Raw genomic sequence first — 24,131 nt, forward strand, 5'->3', positions numbered from 1 at the left:
AAAAGTAATTGACTTGCATGCTTTAACGTGTCTGTATCCACAGAGCTGATAGGGGTGGCTGTGCTGATTAGGCGTTACAGAACACCTGAGGAGCCATCCTTTAAAGACAAGGTGGGAGTGTCACCTGTCAGTCATCCAAGCCTGTGGGAGGAGACCTGTGTATTTAACCTGGAGTTGTGCTCTTGTCAAATGTGACTGACACTGAACTAGTTAGCCCAGCTCACTACTGACTGGCCATGTCTAGTTACTGTTTAGGGTCACCAGGAGGTGCAAGTAAAGGTATTGCTTGCTGGTGTCATCCTGACAGAAGTGTTATTTATTGTGATGCCAACAATAAATATGTTTAATTTAAAACAAATAGTTTTGTGTTGCTGATGTCTACTGGGTATTCTTGCAACAGAAGATGACAAAAGTGCCAAGAGAAGGGTGCGGTTTTGTTACTATAACTATATATATATATATATATATATATATATATATATATATATATATATATATATATGTATTGCTTGATGCTGGATTAAACTGAAGTCGTAGAGTTCCAGTTGTGCAATGGCTGAAAGTAGTTTGTAGTGTGAATTTTGAAATGATATGGTTTATTACTGTAGAAATTTAGTTATTTAATATGGCATCAATGTAATTCCATGCTTTCAAGATGGCTGCCATTGTATATTAATGTGATTACCATGATTAGCCAAAGTGGCTCCTGTGCGAGGTAAATGTGCTGTGATGCTAGAGTGTTCCATGTGATTGGAATGTGGATAGTAAGTAATGATTGAATAAATGGTATAATTTTGTATGTGAGATAAATTGAGTTGATAGTGTGAGAATACTGTTGTGGAATGTATGTTTGGAAGTTTGAAAAGTGTGTTTTGAATGCTTAAAATAGAGTTTATCTCTCTCCACTGCTCCACAGCTCCTCCCCCTCTCTCTCCACACATACACCACATCACACCCTTCACAATAGGCACTGATTTATACTATGCCCTCCCACCATATAGTCACCATACAGTCACACACCTTTGACAATAGGTGAAACTCGTATAGACACATTTAAACCACACAATAGCTGAGAAACACACACACAAACACACACACACACACAATGACTTGTATATTTATAAAACAGGCAATCATCATAATCATCAGCTATTTTATGTAGCACCACTAATTCTGCAGCGCTGTACAGAGAATTCACTCACAGGCAATGAATTTAATGTATTGTATGAACACCTATGTTATACCACCCATGTTAATAGCGTAAACAAAACCTGTTGAGTTTGTATAAATATATTCTGTATACTGTTTTATAATATATATGAGCTTTGTATTCAGAATACAAAACATTTTGAATGAAGCTCCATCTTGTGTGAAGTTGTTTTTTTAAAAAAAATATAAGCATAACTTATTATATAAATATTGGTCTTGTGGATATAGGAAGAGTAAGAATGATATTTCTGAGGTTAAACCAGAACTACCTTTCCATTGATGGTAATAATTATAAATAATGTTATTAAATGGTCATCAACATATTTGCTAGACTATTAGGTATCACATACCAACCAGATAGCACCCTTTTACAGTGGTACAAAATTATCACTTCTGCCCACTATTTACCAATAATAATTGGACCCCTTAGACCTGTTGCATTTTAGTACTTCATCTTTTGGCACTTTTTTTTTAAAATGTGCTGCCTAATTGCATTTCAATACATATTACACATTGTTATAATTTGCCCCAAGTAGAACTAAGCCAGGTATGTTGAATTGTACTTACTCCCGCTGGGGATCATGTCCCTGTCTGGGACAAAGAGTTTGTATCCGTAGTGTTTCTCTAGGATATCTGGAAGAATTTCTAGTGCAAACTGTTCCTCCTCCTTGCTTTCATGATCTAATGAGTCTGGATCCACTTTGGTATATGAAAGATATGCGTCATATTCTTTGTTGTCTTAGGAAGAAAACATGATATAAATTACAGTTTAATATGGTAAAGCAAACATTTACTTACATTTATAAAAACATTTATTCAAATGTATATTATGATGCCAATCTTGTCATTGTGGGTTAGGATTCTGTACTTTGTTTAAGATGCCACTCAGAGTGACCTCATGTGATCATGTGTATATCAGAGTAATGCTGGCCATACATATAACGATTTTGATTGGCCTGTTTGGTGTATTCAAATAAACTGAACAACCATTGTTTGTGTGTAGGACTGTCTCGACCATTTAAAATCCAGTCTGACTAATCAGATTTTATTGCGTATGGCAGAGAATTGAGATGAAAAATTATCCTCATCACCCCTTGTGAGAGGCCATAGTTTGACCCAGAAATGCAGGAGCATGTTACCAAGATGCAATCTGGTTGTTCAATACAGTAACCAATTTGCTTAATTATCTTGTTATTCAAGGTTCGTGTCAAACAACCAGATAATTTTTCTATCCCATTGTACTATGGAAATTTGTACACTACTTCTGGCACAAAGAGACCTTAAAATAAACTTTTATTTCTCACAGAAATTTTGTCTGCTCCTCTTTAATATATTTAGAGACTGACTAACTACTCTATTATTTTGGGGCATAATAATCCATCATATCACATTGCAGGATATTTGAATTTGCCAACTTTACTCAATGTCATTTCTTGAATAAAAATGTAAACTCAGTTCGTGCGATTCTGAAAATGAACTGGACAATGGTTGGAGAATCAGAATTCAGTAAAAGAAGGCATTGAGTACTTGTAATGATTTGCTAGATAAAGTAGTTTCAGTACTTTAATCCATGAACTTTATGGCCCTTACGCATTGGTGTAAAAATACCAGTGTAACCAGCACATGAAAACGCATATATACACAATGGGCATGATGCGGTGTTGGATGCATATTGGGCATAACTTACACTATAAAAAAAAAAACGCTCATAAAAATAGCTTATTTACGCCCATATGCTGAGTCTGAGGCATCTCAAGATGCATCCAGCTCTGTGTTTGTAATTGTAATTTATGCTACACGCACAAACGTACATCCAACTCCACATCAGGCCCAATGTGTTTGATTTGCAGTTAGTTCTCCTGCTGGATACATTTGCAAAGTTTTTCACTTAATGGAGTTTCCAACATGTGTATTGCATGTGGAAACCTCACTAAAATAAAAAGCCCATTGACATGAATTGGAGAAGCCCCAATGCATTACATATAAAAATGGGTAGAAAACCCCTGCTAGACAGTCTGGGCAGGCTCCCATTAAAACAGGAGGACAATAAGATTTGCCCCCCCTCCCATCATAGTGAAAGTGAGCCCCAAGGTAAAATGCTTGGACTGGTTCCCACTAAAGACAGGGATACCCCTAGTGTAGAGTGCCTCCTGTCATAGTGGGAACCAGATCCAGACAGAACAGACTGGGGCTGGAGTCTTTATAGGGGCGCCACAAAAAAAAACAAAAAACAGCATGCCTCACCAAAGACTACCAGTGGCATGCCTGTAGTGTTTTGGGAAGGCATGCTTCTTTATATATTTATATTTAATGGGATCATATTTACTTGTATTCCAGTGGGATTATCTTCACTTGTATTCAAAAATTATCATCTTTACTTGTATACCAAAGTACACAATGTATTGTATTCCAAAGTGTTTTTACTAGTTTGCAATCCAAAGGAAATGGTACTCTTAAGTGTGATCGGTATACGCTCGGCACCTGGACATTCATTTGGACGACATTCAGAAAGACGACAACATTAGGTCGACAATTTGAATGTTGAAAGTAGTATTAGATCGTCAGTTCGAATGTCGCCAGTATTATTAGATTGTCAATTCGAACGTTGACCGTATTATTAGATTGATAATTGAATTGTAGATAGTAATATTAGGTTGACAAGTCATATGTAGACAATAATATATGGTTAGGCTTAACGATAGGGTTAGGGTTATGGATATTGTTGTCGACCTAATAATACTGTCTACAATTGTTTAGACCTAATAATACTGTCTACATTATAATTGTTTACCTGATAATACGGTTAGCTATTATTGTCAACTTTTCAACCTTGTCAATATTATGGTGTTGACCATATAAATGTTGATTATGTAACTGTCAAACATATGTATCACACCCGTGGGATCATGTTCTTGAAATACAAAGGGAAATTGTAATTCACGAGAGATCTTCTTGTAATCCAATGCAAAAATGTAACTGACAATGCAAAATTCTACACTTGGGGCTACTACGTAAAATTATAAGCAGGGACTTCTTGCTTTGATCACAAATCAGTAAAGAGTAACTGAATCTGAATTAATGTAGGAAAAGAAATTAGCAATACTGCGAAAACTCCATTCATTGCAATGGAGTTTGTACAATTAGTTCATAACCCCATTAAAAATTAATGGGAAAATACACTCATGAACCGTTCCTGTTAATCCCTAGTGGCTATGTACACAATGTATTTTCATAGATATCAATGGATTTTTCAAATGCAGTGACATGCATTTAACAGACTGAAATTGATCTAACGATGTTCAATAACGTGCTCCAACACACACAGATGCAAGTATGACTGCAAATGGGGATAGCTACATAGAAGAAGTTTACAGTTGCTTGTTTTGCACTTGTGTTGTAAAGCAGTCAACCGCAGCGTTTAAACACCCGTAAATAAAGCCTTTACAGAAATTAACTCCGTAGAATTTCATAGGCTCTATTGAACAATGATTAGTAATAGAAAAACTTTCAAGCAATGCAACCTGGGAAATAAATTCAAGCAGCTCTCCAAATGAAAAAGGGACAACCTGCACTGCACTGAGGTGGCCAAAGCAGGCTGAAACGGATCAGTTTGTAAGTGGATATTCCACACCTCCCAACTTAGCAGCTCCTTGCATTGGGAAAGACTGTGAAAGGGGGTGTGACCAAGGCAAAATGGGGGAATGGTCACATTCCAGGAGCATTCTAAGTGGTTGTGAAGTGCTAGGCCGCACCTTATCCCCCTTCAAGCACCCATTCATTGCTGTGCACACCAGTGGTAGTAGCATGTTGCACCCATTCACAGTTGCTCTTCTATAGGGGGCAGTAATGAACGGGACATCCCTCCCCTGGTAGAGTCTGTCCTGCCTATATTGGGGTAGGTGGGAGGTATGATCTACAGCAGAAACCTGTGTCATGCTCTAAAATCCCAATGGATGGGGCATGGATATACAGGGCTGCCAAGTAAATGTTACTTAACATTTTGAAAAGACTTATTTGAATATTTTACCCAGGGAGTCTCCTTACTTCTGCTTACTGTTCTAGTTAGGCTACTTTAACAAATCTTCGCACTGTTGACAAGAACAGCCTTCCATGCACTGACAAGGCCAAAGCTGGATAAACCGATGAGCCTGCAAGTGGATGTTCTATGTTCAGAAGAAGCCCTTGCCACTATCTATATATACAGTGTGTGGAACAGTGACTCCCAGGGCTGCCATGTAAATGTGAAAAATACTGCTGCTAATACTAATCTTGTACTTACAAATAGGAAAAGTTTGCTTTAGAAAAATATATATATACTTTTTAATATAACACAAATTTCATCCATTATCATTTTAGTCACTTCTGAATATGAAAAACAGTAAGTAAAAATAAAAGTATTTTAAAGTGGTTTTAATGGTGAGATAGCCCATGTTTGGCTCTCCAGCTGTTATGGAACTACAAGTCCCAGCATGCTGCAACTGGAAAGCTGCAGGTTGCCCAATCCTGCAAGTATAAACAATGCAACTGGAAATACAAGGAATGAGAAGGATGTTTACAATACGGCTGGTTATTTTATCTTGTCAAACTTACAGTAAAAAAACAGTATCCCAGAAGTGACTATACCAATGTTATGACAAATAGCACAATTTTCAGAGATGAATAATTGATACATTGCTTTATCAACATCTGCAGTATCTGTAACGTACACAGCATGATTGTAGCTCAAAGAAAAACAGAGCGATAATAAATGTGTCTTCAATTGTTGTATTGTGTTAACATTAGCATAGTATATACTGAACATCCTGACATGGAGCGAGAGCTGGAGAATGCAAGAATGGAATTATGTATGTTAGGGTTGGAACAATTAAAGGATAATTCCACTCTAAACTGACAGTTCAAGTTAAATCCTGTTCCAGAAGCTTACTTATCTACCTAGGTATAACGTTAAGGCTATCAGAGGGGTCCCCTAATATCTTTAGTATGCCTGGCGCTGTTCCTGTCACTTCTGCACATTCCCATTACTTGTCTGATATAGTCTGGTGGGAGAGTGTGGCTCCATGTCTACTGATAAGATGTATCAGCAAACATGCACAAGCAGCAGTTGGGAGAATACACTGGATAGCCTAAACAATGGACCATAGGTAAGTAACCTTCTGGGACTAGGTTGAATTTTCAGTTTAGGATGGAATTATCTTTTAAATGCTATACAGGTCCAGTAACCTAATATGAGAAAGCACCTGATGGCATTAAAATATACATATGGAGAGAAGATCATATAATACTACCAAGTTACCCTTGCCTACTAAGCTTTAAATAACAACACAGCATCATACATTTTGAGCCTCATCTTGAAGTACACTGCCTCATGTGTTCTTGGAACTACCTGTCACTGCTGCCTACAAGAATTCCTCTATCGAATTCCTCACCACACCTGACCAGATCTTTCCTAGTATTCAAGTTTTTAAATGCTCTCTGAAAACTAAATCTTACCCTACTGCCACCTGTACATTTCTCACTGGTACACCCCATAGTTGCAGACTTTGTGACTCTGTCATCTGGAAGGATAGGTCACATGATAGGGGTAGGAGGGTGTGCAGATATCTTCCCAGTACAATTTGGTCATTCAGTCCAGTGCATGAACATCCAGATTTTTTCAGTTTTCAGCTGTGGTCAAATTGTTAACTTAAGTGTATTGGTAACCAAGTTAAACAAACTTATTGCCAGCTATTAGTGTTTACAAGCCATAGTCAGAAATTTGACATTCAGAAAAAGTCTTACCTTCTGACGCTTCGTCACTTCCAAAATTCTGTCTGTAGAAGAGCATTAATTCTACGTTGTAGCACTTATAGATTGTGACAAGCAAAATGAAAACAATAAGGATAGCACCCAGACCTCCAGCAAGTTCAATGTTATATCTTAGTTCTAAAAGAGATATAAATATCATGAGTTAAAACCTTTATCCATAAGTTCACAAGTATTTTATAAGCCTCATAAAATTGCCTGCAACAACGTTTTGTTTATTTTAAAGCAACTGCTGTACTACACATCAATAGAATAATAATAAATTGCATACATTAATTGTCTCTTATACAATTGGCTAATTAATGTTCTATTTTACATGCAAATATAAACCTTGTATATGCTATGTATGTTGATTATTTAATATTAGGCTACCGTTCTTGTTAAGGCACATACCAGTAACAAATATGAACAGTCATTTTATAGACTAGACTAGTGCTGTACTTTATTACAACCTATATGTCTTACTCTTGCTGTATTATTAGCTAGGAAGATTATATCCATATATCCAGTGTGGATGTAATTAAATGCACTAGTATGTAATTAATACTACAACCAATACAGCAGACGAGCAACAAAAAAAATTCCCATCCTTCTCTTTGCCTTATCTTAAAATATTTTCCGTCTATGGCAATGGAAGAGTTACACTTCTCCTTCATCTGATATATTATGCAATGATTATGCTATTTATAATAAGCTACACATATTATACTAAATGTAAAATAAGTACCAATCAGCGCTCATATAAACACATGTGTTACAAATACACTGAGCTGTGAGAAATCATTTCATCTTTACTTGATAATGCGACGGAACGGCAGCATCTTGGAGACACACTTGTTGAGCTGCACGCTCGTCACTGCCTGCCAGGTGTACATGTAAATGTACTTTCTTTTTTCGGCCTCTGCTGCTAATTATGTTTTGAATCAAGAACAAGGGTGTTATTACATCTAATCTGACAAGCCATTTGGAAACGGCGTGCCCTGCATCCTGATGGCTTTGTAACTGCATTGTTTTTGTGCAGAATCTGCTGGCTTTTATATAACACATTAAAATGTCAGGGTGTCTCTCTGTGCAGATCTATATTTAAATATAATACGCTGAATATAACCATTTCTGTTTTGGGGCAGTATTGTATATGTGGCTGTATTATATATTTGCATGGTGCTTATAATATATTGGTCTTGAGGTTAAAATACTGGTCAATTTAACCCGTATATAATGGACTATTCATTTGGAACTAGGCCTATCTCATAAACAGATTATAGGAATGAGGGAGTCTCTGGATTAGATCTGATCTACAGTGGTCTTTTAGCTCTGCCAATTTCTAACAATTACCAGTCTGGCTGCCATAAGCAGCTAGTACAATTAACAGAGGATTTGATTTGCTAGGGAAACTACCCATTTCAAAGGTTTTGGTCATAACAATAGTCTCCCCAGAAATGTCCCACTGGATCTAAACAACCAGCTCGACAATGACAGATGACAACCATATCTCTTATAGAAAGATTGCTACAGCTCTAAGGCAGCACTGCTTTGGATGAACTCTAGCAGTAGCCGACAGGGGGACCGCAGGCTGTCTGTTGCCCAGCACTGTTGTAGCACATGCTAGTAAATGATAGCTAGATTCTGATTGGTTGCTATTGGCAATACCTCCACTTTTCCTTTATAGAAGTTTTACTAAATGTAACCCCTAATTTATTGAAGTCTGTCTGTTCTATAGTTGCAATGTTTGTTGCCGACTCCATTCAATGTGTTTAGCACATTGAGGTCAATAGAGTTACCACCAATGACACTCATAACACAAGTATTCCATCCATATGTCAAATATCTTTGCATTTTTTTGACTGTTTTTTCAAATTACATTTTAAAAAAACAGGTATTCTGCACATTTGTTTCCTATTCTCTGCTTGCATATTCTTTTTCCCTTACTGACACAGCTTGTTCCATGACTATCCCTGTGTCTGATGATCAGTTCTCTGTCTGCTCTTCAGTTACCGTCCCAGCTTGTATTTGACCATCCTTTCTTGCTTGTGAACTTGATCATCATCTCATCTTCTTACCTTGTCCCTGTGCTGCCTGTCCTGACCCCTGGTATGTCTCCTAACATGATTGTGTCTCACCATCAGACTTCATGTCTGTTCTTTGTTGGCTGCTACCTAACTGAGAAAACCAAGGGTCATGACCTTGTCATGAAACCCATTACTTTCCCTGGAGAAGACCAGACACCCATTAGACTCACGTAAGTGTTTGCCAACCACTAGCAGTACAGTGACTCACCCCCAGTGTTGGTGACACTACCCACAGTCTTTGACAGTTTGCTCAAGACATGGATCTCACTGAAGTCCCATTAATAACTTTTGTTTTTATAGATTTCTCTTAGCAAGTGAAGACACAAAATCTGAAATAGGACTACGTCAATGACTCTTTTCAAAGTCTATCACCTGTATGGACACACTTCAAGTGCCACATGCTACAGGTACTACAGTTTGAGGTGCCATTTCTTACATGTGTCAATACCTGTTCTGACCGTTTCCTCACCACTCTTTTACTATTAGGTAATACAATAAAAACCCCTTCTATCCGGCGGTCCCAAAACAAATGCTGCTCACCTGCTCTCAGAATTTCATCCACAAACTTTTTAATAATAAACCTTTATTGGGAACAGACAGCGCCATTGTCTCTGTTCCTAGTAAGGTTTTGTGTGTTACTATTATGGGGATTCTCAGACTTGTAGAGGCTTTTCTCAACCAGTATGCAATCCAGTTTGAGCCTCATCCTGAGAACTTTGTCTCAGAGAGTGTCAACTTATGATATGTTATATTCATACTCTTGTGTGAAGCTCTAGTTTGTCCCTCACCTCTATTGCTAAAAGAACAATACTCTTCTATACAAGGCATCGCCCTTCATCGTTGTCTTAAAGAAATATCTTGATTGCCTTGTCGGGCATCCACTGCCTCCACAAGTCTGCTACGCTCAAATCATTACATTATTTGTTTTCATACACTGGCTTCAAAGCTCAGTAATCAAGTTATTTGTAGTCTTATTCTAGCAAGGTCTTTATGAAAAATCAAGGACAAGTTGGTATAGATGTTCCAGCATCTCTTGTTGACCTAATAATTATTCATAATGTTATTGATATTCATTTATCAGAGAGATCTCAGGAAAAAAAAAAACAGGCCTAAAAACAGTGTTCCTGTTTGGAGACAGACTTCCAGAGACTTTTGGTTGTTCGAACAGAGAAACTCATGCAGGTGGAACGATTTCACCTCGCTGAAAAAGAACATGCTCGCTGTCAATCTCTTGGTCTCTGCCTGTACAGTGGCATCAAAGGGCATTTTGTCAGCCAGTTTCTGCAGAAATCGGAGAAACACCAAACGCTAAATGGTACTGGAGAGGCCGCGCTGGGTTACATTGGCAACTCTCCAAACAGTTAATCATCATCCAAAATACTCTTCTAGCTTTGATTTCACATTCTGGGTTTTTTTATTTTTTTTAAACTTCTGACAAAGTATCAGATGCCACTAGATCAGTGTTTCCCAAACCCAGTCCTCAGGGACCCCTAACAGTTCATATTTTCCATATCTCTTTGCTGGAGCACAGGTGTAATCATTACTTACTGACACATTTTGAAAGATCCGCAGGTGGTATAATTACTTCACTTATGACCTGGAAACCTGCACTGTTAGGGGTCCCTGAGGACTGGGATTGGGAAACACTGTACTAGATGCTCTTGAAAAGTATAATACTTTAAAGCTATTGATGGAGTGTGGATTCATGGAGGTTACATTTGGTTCAAAGCTGGTCACCTTGATTCACAAATTGGAGTCATGTGTGAAGAATAGTTCTCCATATATATCATTCCAAAATCTTTATGCTCAATTCTTATAGGTCTACCCTGGCTGCAACAGCAATACCTATTCAAGGTGAAAAGATCCATTGGACTCTGTTCCCCCAAGTGAGCCAGCATCAGCCACTTACAGCACAGAAACCGATGAAACACACAATTTGATAAAATAACATTTTTATGACAAAAAATGAGTTGCATGCCAATTTAGGTTGCTTTTCTTGGGAGGTGGCTTATTTATTCTTTTCATTGATATTTTCTATCTGAGTCTTAACAACACGAATATGTTCTTTGACTGCATGAATCCCCATCACAAATGAGATTATTCCATGGATCTATCACCCTTTTTGTAAAAAAAAGTTCTTTATGTTACCTTTCAGTGTTGCCCTCCAATTTCAAAGTGTGTCCCCTTGGTGCATAAAAAAAAGGACACAATTAAGTGTTTAAATGAATCTCAAAATGAGTGATATTAACAGAATAGGTCAGTTACATAAAAATGCTGCATCAGGGAACAATTGCCTACAGGGACTTGTAGCAGAAACCTCGTATGACTGTTACCAAAAAAAAGCTTCAGGCTGAAATATGTTTGTGTATTCAGTGTAAATGTTGCACTTTTATGCTTGGATGCCAATGACACTTGTTCCAGGGATTGATCAGGGAATAAAATATACTGCAACACTGTTGGTAAATGTGGTACAAATTTTAAGCAAAATAGAACACTTGCATCCAAAAACATTTTCATATTTGTACCTATGTGTGTCTGTGTAGCAATAGTGCACATGTCTGCTGTGAGCTTCCAAAGAACGGAGTCTTTCTCCTGGCTTTAACAATAAGTGTAGTAAAGACATACTGGAGCTCAGAGGAAGAAACCCCTACGGAACAAATAATTAATTCCTGAATGACTAATCAAATGCTAAGAACTAAGCAGTTAACACAACAATCATGGCACAATCAAATATTTAAACTAAATCTGCTTCCCCTGTGTCTCCACCATGGTGGTGTCTGAACCCTCAGAAGATGGAGTCAATGAATTCAACTGATGTGCTTCTGTTCTGACTTTACAGTAATGACGAATGGTTTTAGGAGCCTCCTATTAAAAAATATTTAAAAGAGATGCAAACCCCTACTTTAGCAGAATTAGAAACTAACAATCCACATTAAAGATGAATTCTGTAATTCCTAGTTTAGTATGTAATATATTATATATATTTTATTATATATCCACTGCCTCTGTTTTAACTTATGTCTTGACTGATACCTTTTCTTAAATAAATATATACAGTGTTCTCCCCAGCACCTATTTCCCAGGTGCTCCACCCATCTGTTTTTACTTGTCACCCGGCTCTTGGAGCCCTATTATAATATAATAAACCATTGCTTCACCTATTAGAACAGGCACTATGTGAGCACTACAGCCAACAGTGTGTGTTAGAGCACTAACTGCACACCAGTCTGACCAGTCCTGCAGGTGTGGGCAACAACATCCAAAACGTTTCAATATTATTGCAAAGTATGACAACTGCCCCCACCCGGCTACCTCTTAATGCCACCCGGCTGGCAAAATTATCTGGGGCACAACACTGACATGTGTCTTTTGCTTGGTGGTGCTGCCCAGAATTGATTATCGACAAGTAACAAAGACGAAGAAAAAATTCTGTTTGGGGCACTCTTTACTACAGACTGAGTTTTATTTAAAATTATTCTTTTATTTAATTCACTAAAATAATTATCATGTGTTCTGAATTGTTATTGAAATATTAAAAGAAAAAAAAAAGTGAAAATAAGTGCTCTGTATTCAGTAAATTAAAAACTCCACTTGTTAGTAGTTTGCCGATTTATTAAATTATTGGGTTGTTACACTCCTTTAAATTTGTATTGCCACTTTATTATTATTATTATTATTATTATTAATTTTTATTTATAGGGCGCCACAAAGTATCCGTAGTGCCGTACAAGGACAAACAATGGCACAGTACAAGGTGAAACAGCACAGTACAAGTAACAGTAAGCACTATAACTCTGGGGGCTCAGGCACAGCATGAAAGAGAGGGAGGGAGTAGAAAAGTGAGTACAGGCAGGTAACTATGGCCTAAGAGGGTGGGCACGGATGACAGGTTGAGAGTCACTGAGGGGAGCGGAGAGAAGCGAGAGGAGACAGAGAGCAGAGGGACTGAGAGGAGGTGAGCTGAGTAGCTGGAGAGCGCAGTTAAAATTGATGGAAACAGGAGGTAGGAGAGCCCTGCTCAAAGGAGCGAACAATCTAAAGGGAGGGGAAGACAGACAGACACATGGATGAGACGGAGAGACGGGAGGAAGGGGGAGAAGGGAAGAAGGGATGAGAAAGAGAGGTAGCCGACCGGTGGGAGTTTAGGCATGAGACTGGAAGGCTTTAAGGAAAAGGTGGGTTTTTAATGTTCGTTTGAAAGAGGACAGATATGGGGAAGTTCTGATGGAGCGGGGGAGCTTGTTCCAACGGAGGGGAGCGGCGCGGGAGAAGTCTTGGATACGTGCGTGAGAGGAGGTAATCAGAGGGGAAGATAGGCGACGATCATTGGACGATCACAGTGGGCGGGAGGGAGTTTTCTTCTGATAAGGCCTATATTCTATGGGTTATTAAAAAAAATCACCAAAAAGTATAATGATCACCCAAATTATTTTCATTGGGGTGATATATAAGGGGGTGTATTGCATTTCAAATTAATGCATGAGAAGGAGCTTTTCTGGATTAATGACCAATTATTGGATGATGATGATAAAATAAGTAAAAAAAAAATTACAATAACCTTTCACCACTTGAGGGCAGTGTACTTTCCAATACACTTCGGCAACATAAGCTGGTTAATGTCCTCCACCTTTGTCATTAATAACCAAATGGTCCTGTCAATATTAGGATAGCAGGTGCAAGTGTCCCACCTATGTATAAAGGTATCATTTTAAATAAAAACTCAGGCGGTAGTAAAGAATGCTCCAAACAAAATCTTTTCTTCTTTGTTACTTAAAGACTGTAGTCTGCCTGGAGATCTTACAAAAATGTCGGTACAGTGGCGCTTGGTGATGGTAGCACAAATATTTATAGTCCCGGCAGTTCCTATATTAATACTTGGAGATTACAGTTTGTTAGACATCCCAGCACTCACTCTGTTTATATGTACAGGCTCCTTTCCTTTATTTCTGTATCTGTTGGTACAATGCAAGGATTTGTCTTGCAAACATTTTCCTTCTTCATTAACACACTTCAGCTTGACTAAATAATTAGTTTATTTAACGTCAAGTCTCACCTTTACACAAAAAATATGCAACTGTTTCTGTCCATACCTGACTCTTCCCCTCATATATTCCTAATTCTCTGCATTTACGTATGGCTGCAGAGAGATGTCTGAAAATAAACATGTCTATAACTGAATCTCTCATCATATCATGCAATACACTTCCCTATCACAGTTAGTATTGCAGTAATTCATCTTGTTCCACCCACACAATATTTTCGAGTCATAATTTTTCCTTTCAAAGTCACAACACATAGAAACAACAGCTCCATCCTGGTGGCTTCCTCCATTCCCCCCTCCTTAACATTGGTAAAATGAAACCTGTTTTAGGTATATCTACTGACAAAATGCATGTTTTGGGCCATTGGCCTATGTTTATTTTAAAAATAACGCAAGTGAAAACTAGTCTAAACGCAGCTGTTCCCAAGGGGAATTGTCAACCCCTAAATAGAATGGTAACCATCAAAAGAAAAGGAAATGGCAAGTAGATGTCCCCATGGTCTTACAAAACACATAAATATAAATAATTATTATGTAAATCTGCGCAAAAGGCATACCGATAGGTTAAAAAAACAAATTTAATTGTAATAATGGGTAATCAAATAATAAACATGTAACAAGTCAATAAAAAAATCAGAATAGGACTGAATAAAATGTCAGTCTGAAAGCAGTGTATATTTAAATAGTAGATACAGCATAAAACAGTAAGCACGGTGGCTTAGTGGTTAGCACTTCTGCCTCACAGCACTGGGGTCATGAGTTTGATTCCTGACTATGGCCTTATCTGTGTGGATGTTCTCCCAGTGTTTGTGGTGGTTTTCCTCTGAGTGCTCTGGTTTCCTCCCACACTCCAAAAGCATACTACTAGGTTAATTGGCTGCTATTAAATTGACCTTAGTCTGTATGTGTTAGGGAGTTTAGACTGTAAGCTCCAATAGGGCAGGGACTGATGTGAGTGAGTTCTCTGTACAGCGCTGTGGAATTGGTGGCGCTATATAAGTAGCTGATGATGATGATGATCTTGTACCTAGAGATCAGAACAAGGGACTAGATAATATTAGGAAACATAAATGTTCCCATGTACATTCTAGAAGAACTTGGTCCTCAGCAGTAGCTGAATACAATATTTAAAGAGAATATTCAAGCTGCTGCCTGGAATCATTCCAGGTTTTGGAGTAAAGCTAGGTGTCTGTTTATATGGCGTCAATTCTTAATGTATTATGATAAATTATCCTTCAAATTAACAATTCCAAAGTGTCCGATTAAGGAACTATAATAGTAAACCTTAAAACGTATCAACTCCATCAGTAAGATTTCATCTCAAACAAGCAGCACTCTGACTCGTGTTATTCCAAGTAGCCACCTTCTGAAAATAGTTGCTGTTTGTGTGGAAGCAATGAATGAGTGAGAAACATTCTGCTTAGGTACAGACTGTATCACTGAATTACGGTCTCCTGCAGTAATGGATACAGGCGACGCGTTTCGTCTGCTAGTTGTAGACTTTCTCAGAGCCCAAACACATATCAACACTACGCTCTTGCATGTTTCCAATAAGAGTTTGATTTGCTGGTTACGTGCTGTGTCTGATGCGTTTGCATGCTTTCCAAATGTGTCTGGCACAAACAAGCTATATGTTTTCTATTAACTGCAATAGCCTGTTCATTTACATGGGGGTTTCCAATGTGTGCAGTACATTTAGAAACTTATTGAATTGGACCATTGAAATGAATGAATAGGAAATGTCCGTACATAAATAAATAGCTTTCCAAAAAATTGTGAAGCATGCCTCCCCCAATAAGCCCCTGACACCCTGGTGTTGCCACCGATTAAATAGGCGTGTCATAGTGCAAACATGGCCCAACGTGATCAGTGCAGGACTGGATTCTCTTTGGGGTGCCACCTACCAGAAACTACCGCCCTGGAGATCTTATCAGTTGTGGGAGCTGGGGCCATGAGGAATATTTAACTTCTGGAGTGGTGACTTTTCCATCTCCTTGGTCCAAGTATAATGATGAAGGGTCTTCTAAGACCCCGTTCCATTATACTAACACAATTATTATCTAAACTTTTATTGAAATAAAAACTCCCCCAAATACCCTTGTTTACCACATCATTAGTAAAACAAATTCCTAATTTGTGTTCCACAGGAAATCTTCAAATTATAATCCAAACGAAAATGTTCCATCATCCATGGGATTCATAGATCCCATGGATGATTTATATCAGCAACCTAGATTTAGGGTGGGTTGGGAGGGGTTTGTGTGTATAATGATGTCATCATTGATCTGAGGTCTGATTTGTATCACCAGATATGTATAATTATGCCAAATGAGTTCTGAGGTCTGCTTTCTGCCTTAAACTAGGTTTCCTCCTTCTCAGGTCATCCATATTAACTGAGTTAAATAGTGTTGTCATCTATACATTATTACTTGAACATAAACTATAATCAAGTGTATGCAGACTGAACTGAGTCAGATTAAACTGTCTTGAATTTGATTATAGCTCTTTGACATAACTTTTTTCATATTTCATTGGCTATATAAACTGCACCCACATTAGGTAACCCATGCCTGCCCGTTTTTTCTTATGTTCATTTTTCCATTGCGGGACTCTGGTAGAAATGCCAGGGGAACTTGCTTGTGTTTACCCCCCAGGCTAGAATATTTCATACATTATATATACACTTTCCAATCTCTCTTCAGTGTTATTGAATATGTGTGTATTATAAAGTTATTCCTTCTAGAGTGCAAAGAGGTTTTATTTTGGATGAAAACAATTAATTAATATGAAAATATTTACATTGTTTTATCTTATTTTAGTATATCATTAATTTGATGTGGTATTATTATGTCAACTGGATTCTTGCGTGTGAGCTGATGAGAGGGATATGAACAGGAATGAAGGAGTTAATTCAAGGAACAGATGTTTCTAATCAGAGTTGATGAACAAAGACTTGCACAAATTTCTCCAAAGTCTCATTGAATCCAGGGGAGCCAAAAGGATCAAGATACGCCTATATACCTTCTCAGCCAATTGTATTATGACATTTGTAAATTGTAGTACAACCTTCTTTTGCTGGTACTAAAAGTAATTGTCTGGTCTGCGGAAGACCAGAGTTTTCAGAGGCTGAAAATGAGAGTGATATTATCACAGCGCAAGCTTTTCATTTGTAAATAAACAATGATATAATTTTATTCTTAAAGTTTCTTTTGCTGAAGAAATTAAATTATTACTTTAACAAAATCATACCTCCCAACATTTGGGTAGGCAGCATGAGGATGGTGGGCTTGGTTATGCCCCGGGGGCGTGCCCCGTTCTCTCCTCCTCTACCCTCCAAACCCTGTCATTGCCGTATACATCAGTGTGCATAGCAACTGTTCATCACTGCTCTGCCATGCATGTACTGAATACCTATCAACATTAACTCCCGATCAGGATGGTTGGGAGGTGTGCTCTAGCGTTTACTTGAAAATGTGTAAAAATGCTGTGTACACTGTGGTGCTATTTAATAAGCGTATGCAAACATTCCTTCTGTATGCAGAATGTTTTGTGCAGCCATTTCAGTGAATCAACTGCAGCATTGTTTAAGTTAAGTTACATTTCCTGGAACACTTTACTATTGAGAAGTTACAGCTAATCTCACTGCACTGTCAAGGAGAACATTTATTCTCTATAGCGGACTTGTTTACTGAACTTAATTATGATGACATTTCTTGCATTTTAAAAACTGACTTTCAATCCTCATTAGCTTACAAAGCATAGATAGTAATAATTGCATTCAATATATAGTTAGAGAAATTGTATTGTACAGTTGGTCATTATTTAAAAAAGGCACATATGTTTAAAACCTGGTACTATCCCAGAAAAGGGCCAGTTAACAACTCTGCTCTTCTAACTGGCGTTCCCTCTGTGGAATAAATAATAGATTGCAGACCTGTAGCCATAATCCACTTTATAATAGTGCAAAATACAGTTTTTATAAAGTGTTCTGTTTTTAACCTTGGTATTTTCAAAGAGTAAATGTACTTTTGCAGAAAATTCTCAGAAAATCAAAGTGGCAGCTGCATTTAGAAAGGAGGCACACCAGGCAATAGAGAACTAGTAAAGGCCAGTCAATGGCTAAAGCTCTCCAGTTAGGTAGTAATAAGAAATTCCAATGGATGCCTACCTCTTCCTTGGTCGGCTTCAAAACAACATAAAACATTGTTATATTTTATGCTCAGACATTAGCTAAGAGTTATATATAACTGATACCTTTCTTCCTCAGAAGGACACTGGCATGCTTGCGGCCGTTTCGGTTTTCCACATGGCATGTGTAATTGCCCAGGTCTGCTTCTTGTATGGCATCAAACGTGAGAGCCAATTCTACCTCCTTCTCCCCAAGATGTTCTTTAAGTAACCTAAATAACCAAGGGAGAGAAGAGGAGTCACCTTTCCTCACAGATATTATAACATCAGATTATGTTCCAGTTCAGAAGAATACATTGATTTTACAAAATAAAAAAAGTCCCATTTAATTGGCAAAGATGAACAATTTTTGGGTGCAATTATACATAGTTCTGGACTGGTCCGGGTCCTGGCTCTGAGATCATGGACGTGGTCTAAAATGCCCAAATGTTTTCATTCAGAATGTTGGAAGATAGCTGAATAGTAAAGTGTATCAGTATACACTAATTTGTTTCATTGCCACGCATAGAAGTTTAAAGTCCCTGAGAATACCAACTATGGAGTAAAGTAGCTAGATAAAAGAATGGAGACCCTATGTGGAAACAAATATGAGGCCTGGCATAGTTAAGGGATTGAATGCAAAGCTAGCAATGTAGTGAGAGTGAAAATTTGACATTGGGTAAGACATTGGTGATCTCTTTTTGTAATGAGAAAAATTGCTTGCCTACCCTTTGTGTATATATCTACATTTATTTTGTCTACTTTGTACACGCTAGTTTTATGTACACTGTGTTTTCCCTACTGCCCAGAGCTGCAGAGCACTGTGGCATCATACAAATCAAATGCAATAATAGGAAATAATACTTATAGATGAGTAACCAAACAGTACAGCAATGGATGGTTTTTCATGTATTTACACAACCACAATCCTTAAATACTGCGCTTGGGTGTGACTGCGCTGCCAAAAGGGATATGTAGAGGATTTCTGTCTGCACCTAATAGTAAATTATGATTAAACGGAAATCCTTGGCACAGCCAGTCTTCCCTGTAATATTTGTATATAATCAGCTGTATAGATAAAGGTCTGTTAAGTATTTAAATTATAAATAGTAACACAATGTATTCATATCAACATTTCATACATAAACAAGCTTATCTATATCCTCTTATTCATATAATTAAAAGATATTATTAATAATTGATTGTAAACATAAATGTGATTCAAAACCTTATAAGAAGGATATATAGGCCTATTAAAGATGTTCCTTTAAAGACCATATATGATCCAAGCTAAAAGCGTGAAAGTAAAAACATCCTTTCATAAAGCGCATTTGTTCTGGTTATATATCAATTACTTCCCATCAGTTCAACTTAAAACTTTGTAGTTATTAACCTGGGCTTGCTGCTTAATTTTTTCTCTATGATGCAATGTAAGCCGCACTTTTTTTTTACTTCTGATCGGTGTTTCGAAAGGAGTGTTATACCCAGGCTGTTCCTTTGGGCAGTGTCGGACTGGGGCATGAAGGGCCCACCGGGGGACTGCAACACTAGGGGCCCACCAGACGGGGTGTGGTCAGTCATCATAGAGGTGGGACCAGACACTAGAGGGGGAGTGGTCAGTCCACGAAGGACAGCTAGCACCTTAGTGTAGTATATAAAGAATGCAGTGTGTGTATAAAGAATACACAGTGTTGACCTGCCCCTTAGATTGGGCAGAACAGTCACCAAAAATCAGGATTGTCCCACTAGATCAGGGTTGGCTAACCTGTGACACTCCAGGTGTTGTGAAACTACAAGCCCCAGCATGCTTTGCCAATATATGGCAGCTTATTGCTGTAAGGGTATGCAGGGACTTGTAGTTTCAAGACACCTGGAGTACCACAGGTTAGCCTGCACTAGACTCGGAACATTTGACAGACTGTCCTACCTGTTGTTGTCACTTTTACCACCTGTGGCTGCTGGTTTCTTTAGTTGCTGCTTGTCTGGATCCTGGAATGTTGAGGGCTCTATTTGGAAAAAATAATGGGTACATTTAGAAATGCCAACCATCCCTGCCATTAAATCAACAGCACCCACATTTAATAATTAGGCCTCTCTCCAGCCTCAACATTAAAGTAATAGTGCTCACATGTGATAAATAGATCTATTTCCCTCCAACCAACCCCAACATTAAATTAATAGTATTCCCATTTAATAAATAAACCTATTACCCTCTCTCCAAACAGCCCTAGCAATAAATTAATAGCATTTAAGTTTAAAACATCCATTTCCCACGACCATTCCTAGCATTAAATAATTAATATTCACATTTAATAGATAGCCCCCCTCCCCACACTCAGCCCCACATTCAATTATAGACCCAAACCACCTCAGCATTAAAGGTCACATCACCCCCTCCCTATAGTGTTCTCTGTGCAGCCCCGCTCCCTATAGTTTAGTATAGTCAGCCCCCCTATAGTTTAGTATAGATAAGCAGCCTCCCTATGCCACATAGTAGTGCCCCCAAAACAATGTTATGCCACACAGTAGTGCCCCAAATGTTATGCCACACAGTAATGCCCCAATATTATGCCACACAATAATGCCCCAATATTATGCCACACAGTAGTGCCCCAATGGTATGCCACACAGTAATGCCCCAATATTATGCCACACAGTAATGCCCCAATATTGTGCCACACAGTAATGCCCCAATGGTATGCCACACAGTAGTGCCCCAATGGTATGCCACACAGTAATGCCCCAATATTATGCCACACAGTAAGGCCCCAATGGTATGACATGCAAGTGTCCCCAATTCACACACACACACACACACACACACACACACATTATAGTTTTGTGTTTAAAAAAAAACAAAAAAAAGGGCTGTCTGGCAATGAGTCTCTTACCTGTGAAATTCTCCGGCATGATGCTCCTCTGGGCGGCCGCGACAGGCAGACACTACCGCGCAGGTGCAGAGAGCCCAGACACAGCTCTCTGCACCTGCGCGGTAGTGTGTTTGTTACACTGCCGCCGCAGACGTCCGGGACCGACAAAAAAGTGCTCTCTGCAAGCTCCGCCACAATGTCGGAGGGGGCGGGGCTTATTAGAGTCCGGGCCTACCGGTGTATAGCCCGGCTGGCCGGCAGGCCAGTCCGAGGCTGCCTTTGGGTGTTAGGGGTATAGAGATGTTCCCAAAACTTTTACCCTTTTCAGTATCCAAGCCAACAATGGTCAGTGTGTTGTCACTTTCCTTAGTTCTCCTGGTTGGTACTTTAGACCACTTTCTTCTTAGTTACTATGGCAATGTGTTTTGTTTGTTCGGGTATAATAAAAGGAACATTTCAGTGTTCTGTTGATCATGTTATTCTAAAATGTAAATGTTAATATTCCATCCCAATGCATTTTGTTTGCCTATCTGCCTGACTTCTTCAGGCACTAAGTGTATAGATAAATACATTGAGAGCTCCATCATCTTAGACTCAAACTAAGTAACACCTTGCAGACTCTGCTTCCACCACTTGTATTATCACTGTGTATTACTTTCACTTATTCATTTTAAATGACTCCTTAGTAGTGGCACTAGTAATTGCAAAAATTGGTCGACTAAATTGAAAAAAAGGATGGTAACTTCCCGGCTACATGCGATGTACAGGCTCTGTATACCATGTATAGACCATGAGATAGGTTTCTACTGTATAGAAAACATGATGGAGAAATATTCAGACCTCTCAAAGAGACAAACCAATTTAGACATGGATGGAATCTGTTTCTTATTGAACAATAACTTACAATAAGTTACTATAGACAGGTTTACAGGGCAGCCATAGGGACCAAATTTGCCTCTAGCTAGGTGAACCTGTTTATGGCAAGATGAGAAGGGGTGAAGATTTGGACTAACAACCCATTCCTGGAACATCTTGTTTCTGGGTGAAGATATAAAGGTTGTGTCCTTATCATTTGGAAGTGAATGGAAGAACAAATAATTTCCTTCATAAAGTACATCAACTATATCAAAGCTTTTGAATTCACAGCTAGTATGAGTTAAAATCAGTTGGAGTTTCTGGATCTGGAAATATACATAAAGGAACAAACCATACAAACTAAAACAAATAGGTAGAAGGTGGACTATAATGGTTACAGTTCTGAAACACAGTAAACACAATAGAAGAAGAATCCAAAACATCCCAGGACCACAGTTTAGACGTTTGCTGAGAAACTGCTCAACGGAGACGTATCTAGAAAAAGTACAAAACATGAAACGAAAGTTTCTAGAAAAGGTCTATAAGGAATAAGAAATTCAGAAAAATCTTGAATAAGCTTTAAAGAGAGAGAGAGAAAGGAAATATCTCCTAACATACAAAAATGAATATCAAGAACAGAAGGAGGTACTAAGGTAATAAGGTTTATCACACACCATAAAGATCTTCAGGGATTTTTTAAAGAAATATTGGCCAATCATTCAGAAAGTAATGGAATTGAAATAGGTTTTGTTTGAAGCACCTAGTATCAGGTCCAGAAAGGCTCCAAACATAAAGGATGGGTTTGTTTCCAGCTTTATCCCATTGGTTGAGAAAACCCCAGGACCTTCATGGTTGGACAAAACTAAGATTTTTTTTCCTTTTTAACTGTAAGAGATATAAAGCTTGTAGAGAGACAAATGCAACAGACTTAAAAGTCCAAATGGATTTTAATTCTAAGGATACACTAATTCGCAACAGTGGTGGAAGTAGAGTCTGCTATTTATAATTTACTTCAACTCTATATATGACAGATCTTCCAGCCTATATACCTATACCGTTACTCCCTGAAGAAGTAGGGCAGATAGCCAGATGAAACACATTGAAGTGGAATATTAACTTTCACATTTTAGACTTACATCATGAAAAGAAGACAGAAGCGTTCTTTATAATATTATACCCGAATGAACATGTTGACATAACTAAGAGATAAGAGAAAAAAGGTTTAAAGTCTCACCCTCAAGCACTGACCAGGAGATAACCTGGGAACTAATGAAGGAGTCAGCACACTGATAGTTTTGGGCTTGGTTACTGAAAAGGGTGAACGTTTTAGGAACATCAGTATAACCCTAACACCTGAAGGAACAGCCTTGGTGGAACACTCCTTTCAAAGAGCTGGTCAGAGGAAATAAAGCATGACTTACATTGCATCATAGAGAAAAAATGAAGTATCGGGTGTGTGAGCAAGAAGTCCAGGTTAATGACTACAAATGTTTAAATGAACTGATTAATTACTTAATTAATATATGAACAGAACAAAAATGCTTTATTAAAGAACGTTTTTACTCTTTCACTACACTTTTAACTTGGATCATGTGGTCTTTTAAACCTCTTTGATTGACCTATATTTGAACTTTCCTTGTTTGTTTTAAATCAAATTTATGCTTACAATTAATAATTCACTTTTTATTGTATACCTAAGAGAATATAGATATGCTTTTTTTTATGTATGAATACATTGGGCTACTAATCGCAATTTAAATACTTAACAGACGTTTATATAGCTGATTACATACAAATGTTACCAGGGAAGGCTGGCAGTGCCAAGGCTTTTTGTTTAGTACAAGTTGTCTTAAAGAGCCCCTAATACCATACATTTGCCCATACTAGAGCAGAACTTATGATGTAAAACAAAGTAGGTTGGCTACAGTGTCCTTCAATGCAATTATTGACAGGAAGCTTGTTATGTAATAAAAATATCCACTTCTTACAACTTAATCTCAAATACATTTAGTTCTGAAACTTGAAATGTTTACATACAGTATTAAGATGTGTGTTTTATTAGTAGGTATTTTATATAGATCAAATTGCATTTTAAGCCTTGTTGTTTTATTAAAGAAG

The 24,131-nt window shown here is 38.0% G+C and overlaps 1 protein-coding gene across 1 annotated transcript in view; it reads right to left on the reverse strand.

Moving 5' to 3' along the window:
• IL1RAPL2 (interleukin 1 receptor accessory protein like 2) overlaps positions 1-24,131 on the reverse strand; it is a 714,191-nt gene that overhangs the window by 12,360 nt on the left and 677,700 nt on the right. The window contains exons 8-10 of the mRNA XM_075184271.1: positions 18,376-18,521; positions 6,988-7,131; positions 1,777-1,947 (exon numbers count right to left, since the gene is read on the reverse strand). Coding sequence (XP_075040372.1) covers positions 1,777-1,947; positions 6,988-7,131; positions 18,376-18,521 — 461 coding nt within the window. The remainder of the gene's footprint in view (positions 1-1,776; positions 1,948-6,987; positions 7,132-18,375; positions 18,522-24,131) is intronic.

The sequence above is a fragment of the Mixophyes fleayi genome, chromosome 9 (genome assembly GCF_038048845.1).
Source record: "Mixophyes fleayi isolate aMixFle1 chromosome 9, aMixFle1.hap1, whole genome shotgun sequence".
Lineage (NCBI taxonomy): Eukaryota > Metazoa > Chordata > Amphibia > Anura > Limnodynastidae > Mixophyes > Mixophyes fleayi.